The sequence below is a fragment of the Cynocephalus volans genome, chromosome 8 (assembly GCF_027409185.1).
Source record: "Cynocephalus volans isolate mCynVol1 chromosome 8, mCynVol1.pri, whole genome shotgun sequence".
Taxonomy (NCBI): domain Eukaryota; kingdom Metazoa; phylum Chordata; class Mammalia; order Dermoptera; family Cynocephalidae; genus Cynocephalus; species Cynocephalus volans.
Window position 1 is genome coordinate 142588624 of NC_084467.1, and position 6290 is coordinate 142594913.

Consider the following 6290-nt stretch of genomic DNA (forward strand, 5'->3'; position numbering starts at 1 on the left):
GTTTTCTGTGGTGATTCCACCTTGTGACAAGTCTTGCCTGGGTCTCCACACTGTCTGTGACATCCCTTGAAATCTAGTTGGAAGCCACCATGGCCTCAAAGCTTGTGAACTCTGTGCACCTGCAGAATTAGCACCATGTGGACACCACCAAAGCTCACCACTTGCACCCTCTGGAGTGGTGGCCTGAGCTGCACTTGGACCCTCTTGAGCCTTGGCTGCGACCGCCAAGGGTTACTGTAGTGGAATTTGGGGAGAAGAGTTCTGAAATGGCATAGGGCAGCAAATGCTGAGATCCCACAAGCACCTCTTTAGAAATCTTGCTCTCGGGGTCCTACCTTGCCTTGAACACCTCTGAAATGGCTTTGGGGTCATTCTCCCATTGTCTTGATGTATAGATCCTGGCTTCCTTCTAGCCATATTAACCTCTTTAGCAAATGGTCACTTGTCTACACCCTTATTATTCTCTCCTCAACATTTTTTTATTCTTTACAAGGCCAAGCTGAGAGTTTTCCACATCTTTCCATTCTACTTCGCTTTTAATTATAAATTCTATCTTTAAATAATTTGTCTTCTTTAATTTTATTGTAAGTGGCCAAAAGAAGCCATGTAGTACCTTCAGTGCTTTGTTGCTTACATCTTTCTCCTGCCAGATCCTAGTTCATCACTCTTAAGTTCAGCCTTCCACAAAGCACTAGGACACAGACACAGTTCTTCCAAATTCTTTGCAACTGTGTAACAAGGATGGACTTTACTCTAGTTTCCAATACCTATTCCTCATTGCCATGTGAGACCTAATCATAATGGCCTTTAATGTTCATATTTCTACGAACATTCTGATCACAACCACTTAAATAATATCTGAGAAGATTTAGCTGTTCTTCTGAGCCCTCACCAGAATTGCCCTTAACACTCCATTCTCAGAAATCTAGTCTTTTTTCTAGCCTGCTCCTCCAAATTCTTCCTGCCTCTACCCAGTTGCAAAGTCACTTCCACATTTTCAGGTATTTGTTACAGCATCCACTCCACTTCTCACTACCAGTTTTCTGTCTTGGTGCATTTTGTGTTGTTATAACAGAATACCACACACTGGGTAATTTATAAACAGTAGAAGTTCATTTGGCTCATGGTTCCAGAGGCCAGGAAGTCCAGGATTGAGGGGCTGCATCTGATGAGAGACTTCTTGCTGCGTTATAACATGGTGGAAGGTGTCACATAGTAAGAAAGTGCACTGGAGAGAGAGAGAAGAGAAAGGAGGTCAAATTCATCCTTTTATTAGATACTCACTCCCATAACAATGGTATTAATCCATTCATGTGCTCTCAAGCCATAATCACTTCTTAAAGGTTCCACCTCTCAACACTGTTGCATGATGGATTAAGTTTGTTCAACATATGAACTTTGAAGGACACATTTAAACCATAGCACTAACTAAAGGAAAGTCTGATGAGGGGAAAGCTTTTATGCCAAAAGAGAGAAAAACACCTTGACTTTTTTTTTTTTTCAGGAAAGTATGCCATACTGAAATCCAGTTTGATAGGGAAACTTCATTTTAGGATAGATGTGCTTTTATCACCAGACTCCGTTATAAGGATTCTGGACTCTAGCCAGAACTCTTTGTAACAAGGCATTATATTTTAATTTGCTAGCCTTCAAAGATTGGTATGTTTTGTGGTGGGTTTTTTTGTGGGGGGGACAGATGGGGGGTATTTTTTATCTGTCCCAAATGTCAGGAATGATAAATCATGTGCCAGCAGATGAATTTAAAATGAAAAGAAGATAGAAGAGATAGCTTTTTGTGGAAGAAAGAGCTGAACTTTAATCAGGCTTGGGTTAGAATTCTTGTGTTGTTGCATTTAGGCTGTGCAAACTTGTGCAAATTATTTAACTTCTGAGAGTCACTGAGGTAAGAGGGTCTTGTGAGAATTTAATCAAGCAGAGTATGTGTAAAGTACTGTTCATTATATCTGCTTTTGCTTATTATGGAGACGATTTCTTTCAAAAGAATTTCTTTTTCTTGCTAAGTTTAAAGTGAAGGTTTGCTGAAATTATTTTAGCATTTCAACCTTGACTGTCTTTTATGGGAAGACTTCTAATAGTATCTAATTCCTGAAAACAGGAAGTGACCTCCAAAACCAACCCATCTTCTCTGGAATCTAAGGGCTTAGGGTTCTTAATGATTTTTATGGTGTTTGGATGGCACTAAAATGACACGCACATTACATATGTAAACCTGAAAAAGGTATTAAATGTTACCAGATAACCTTCAAAACCACAAGTGAAGCTAAAGGTCTAGAGCATGGTAGCTGTGAATTTAGAAAACACTCTGCAAAAACCATTTTCTCAGAGAAAAACATTCAGCCCCATATTAATTATGTGCTCCAATCCATCCCTGTTGGGTTAGGTCAGCATTTGTACTTGGTTTGCATTGTTTATGCCCTTATACCACATCAACAACCTGCAAATCACATTTGCGGGGCTGCCTTTGCACAGTGGCAGCTGCTGAGCTTAGTTTATAAAAAGTCTAACGGAGGTACTTGTGGAGTGTTGTTATAATTCTTACTGAATGCATCTGTTCTCGTCCATGTACTTTCTGACTCTACAGGGCAGCTGGACACGGTGGACCTAAACAAGCTAAATGAGATCGAAGGCAGCCTGAACAAAGCCAAAGATGAAATGAAGGTCAGCGATCTTGATAGGAAAGTGTCAGACCTGGAGAACGAAGCCAAGAAGCAGGAGGCTGCCATCATGGACTATAACCGAGACATTGAGGAGATCATGAAGGACATTCACAATCTGGAGGACATCAGGAAGACCTTACCATCTGGCTGCTTCAACACCCCGTCCATTGAAAAGCCCTAGCATCTTTAGGGATGGAAGGCAGCACCCCTGTGACAGGGGAGCAGTTGTGAGGCCACAGAGTGCCTTGACACAAAGATTACATTTTTCCGACCCCCCACTTCTATGCTGCTCTCCATCACTGTCCTTTTGAACCAGGAAAAGTCACAAAGTTTAAAGAGAAGCAAATTAAACATCCTGAATCAGAAACACAAGGTTTTATCTAATAAAGTCTCTCTTCCACTCACGTTGTTACCTTACCCACACTCTCCCTTCTGATTTGTGTGAGGACGCAGCATCCAGTGTTACCGGGCAGCGGCATAACCACATCGTGCGAACCCTTGTATGCCAGGGCGAGCAAGTAGCCCTCCCCCTCTCACGGACACCAGCAGAGCTCCTCAGTCTCAGTACTCTTGTTTCTATGAAGGAAAAGTTTGGCAATGTGATGGCCAGTATATCCAGTGCATGGATAAAGAAAATGCATCTGCATCTCCTGCCCCTCCTCCCTTTAAGCAAAAGGAAATAAACATCCTGTGCCAAAGGTATTGGTCATTTAGAATGTCAGTAGCCATCCATCAGTCATTTTAGCTATTTTGAGTATAGGACACTGAGCCATCCACGGGTAAGGATGCAATTATTTATGAAAGTCTTCAGGAGAACATGGCTGAAGTAGACTGAAGATTTTCTCATATGTTAATAATTGACTAGGAAGATAAACTTTTTTTTTCAGATCTTTGGGCAGCTGATAATTTAAATCTGGATGGGCGGCTTGCACTCACCAATAGGCCATTAGACGTCTTTTGATGTTCTTATAAATGGAACTTATACAGAAGAAATAGGGATACAATAACCACTAAAGCTTTTTTCAAAATCAAACTAATTACTTATAGCTTTTGTAGTATGTTAGTCTTGAACTAGTGTTAAGTTATCTGGCAGAGAACAATTGTTTCTTAAGATCTTGTCAAACAGAACAAAAGAACAGGAGTCTTTCCTAGCAAGGGGATAAAACTTAGATGCAACTTACGTTGTCAGGATGCCATATATCCATTTTTTCTTCTATTGGAGAGTGATGAAACATTTGACACTTAGCTCCAGTGTTCTTCTCATATTGTCATAGAAGCCCTCAAAACACATGGTTGTTTGCCAAATCCTGGTGGCAAATACTTGCACTAGCATTTCACACAGCTGCCAACACCAACTCATTCCTGCACTTTGTGATTTAAACCCACTCCACACCTTCCCTCTGAGTGTAGAGGGAAGACCCTTATGTGGAGTTTCCTAGTGGGCTTCTCAACTTTTGATCCTCGGCTCTGTGGTTTTCTTTTAAGACCACAGTGTGACAGTTCCCTGCCACACACTTCCTCCTACCAACCTGCCTTTGAGATTCACGTATAGCCTTTAACACTATGCAACTTTGTATTTTGCGTAGCAGGGGAAAGAAACTATTATCTGACACACTGGTGCTATTAATTATTTCAAATTTATATTTTTGTGTGAATGTTTTTGTTTTGTTTATCATGATTATAGAGTAAGGAATTTATGTAAATATACTTGGACCTATTTCTAGAATGGCACTGTTCACTTCTTGGCTTCATTTTTCTTCTTACTGGCACGATATTTCTGTACACATCCTTCCCTCCCATCTAGAACTCTTTGGATTGTATTTGCTCCCCATTACTTTGCCCTCTGCCTTGTGTTTGCAGCATCTCCATTCTCTAACATGAACATCAACCTGCTGTCCTCCATACTCAGCCACTGTAAAGAGCCAACAGGGACCCTCTTCCGTTACAGTCCTGATGATCCTAAACTGCGGCACGATATTGTTCTTCCTGCATCTTCCAGAGCCAGAATGCCAGGTTGACAGGGTATGGTGGGATTAGGGAAGTTGGCTGAAGGCGGATCTTCAGTACCACCATAGGTCTCTCCAGAAATGAGCTAGAAATGCCCTTTCTGGCAGTTTGAGCTGGATGGGTCAATTTCATAAGGGGGTGCATTATTACTGAGCACTTTCAGGGTATCAGGACCAGTGCTGCTGGTGGGTAGGCTGGGAGAGGTGGTCTGTCTTAGTTCTTGATGATCCCAGTTCCCATATCCATCTCCTCGGGGCTACCAGAGTTACCGCAGATGTTCTCACTTGGCACACCTCTGGGTTCTCACTCTTGCTTCTCTCAGGCCTCTTCTGTCACAGGAGGTTTGGCTCTTTCTTGCCCAGTTTTCACATTATTGTCTGCTGGCTACTTCCTCTTATTAAGTGGCCACATCCTAACATGCATTTTGGTCATGGTTGCAGGAAAAGGACTAAAGATAGACTGCCAAGGTAGTTTGGGTCAAGTTCACTTCAGCAAGTCTTAGGCTACAGTGGGGTGTTTTGGGGTTTTTTTGTTTTGTTTTGGTTTTTTTTGCTTTTCTCCTCCATCTGTGTGGTATATTTTTAAACAGAATTTTATTTTTAAAGGTTCTTTACAAGATGATACCTTAATTACACTCCTGCAATATAGCCATTATTTTCTTGTATAGTTCTAGTTACCTGTACTTTATGTAATAAAATTGACAGGATGGCTGCTGCAGAATGCTGGGTGTTACAGGGAATGTGTACTGCTATTTTTCCCTGGAATTTTTCCTTTTAATTCCAGCTGTGGCCCTTTGTATGTGCCTTCACTTTAGCTGTTTGCCTTAACCTCTACAGTCTTGCTCTCCAGGGTGGTTAATAAAATGCAACACTTGGCATTTTTTATGTTTAAAAAAACCAGTATTTTATTTATAATAAAATCTGAATATTTGTAACCCTTTATATGTGGTGTGGCCTGACTGTGGTGTGGGGAACATAAGATATTTTTAAAAGTACAACAAATGGAAAGCTGCTCATAATGTCTTCCTCGGGTGACTTGTTTTCTTGAAGACAGTCCAGTACATTTTTTTTTCAACCTTTCTTAAATTGGGGTATTTTGGTTTAGTCCAGAAGCTGGCAAACTTCTTTTCTCTGAAGAGCTAGAGAGTAAGTATTTTAGGCTTTGGAGGCCATACGTTCTGTTTACAACTACTCAATTCTGCTATTGTAGCTCCCAATGGACAATATGTAAACAAATTATCATGGCTGTGTTCCAATAAAGCTATTTACAAAAACAGGCCATGGGCCTGTGGGCTGAAGTTTACTGGACCCCTGGTACAGTCTCAGTACTTGATTAATGGCGACTAAGAACTATTTTTAAGTTATTTGGGCTTCCTAAATTAGCAGATGCGTGTAAAAAAAAATTATCTCCGCCTTTCAGTATGCACATATCTTAAGCTAAAAGTAGTTTCTTCAAATGATGAGAAACACTCTGGAAACTGATGGAATAAAAAGAAAAAGTAAGTAATGTGCTGCACTAGCAGGCCAGAAGCAGCTAATGTGCCGCCTCCTGTCTGGAAGGTGGACCCACCCGAAGTGACCTGAGACCAGGTGAGGCGTTTTGGAG

At 41.1% G+C, this 6290-nt stretch overlaps 1 protein-coding gene across 1 annotated transcript in view; it reads left to right on the forward strand.

Annotated features, from left to right (window-relative positions):
• The window catches only part of LAMC1 (laminin subunit gamma 1), a 139014-nt gene extending 133022 nt beyond the window's left edge, over window positions 1–5992 (forward strand). The window contains exon 28 of the mRNA XM_063103683.1: window positions 2603–5992. Within this exon, the coding sequence (XP_062959753.1) occupies window positions 2603–2859 (257 nt within the window). The 3' untranslated portion in view covers window positions 2860–5992. The remainder of the gene's footprint in view (window positions 1–2602) is intronic.
• The last annotated feature ends 298 nt before the right edge of the window (window positions 5993–6290 follow it).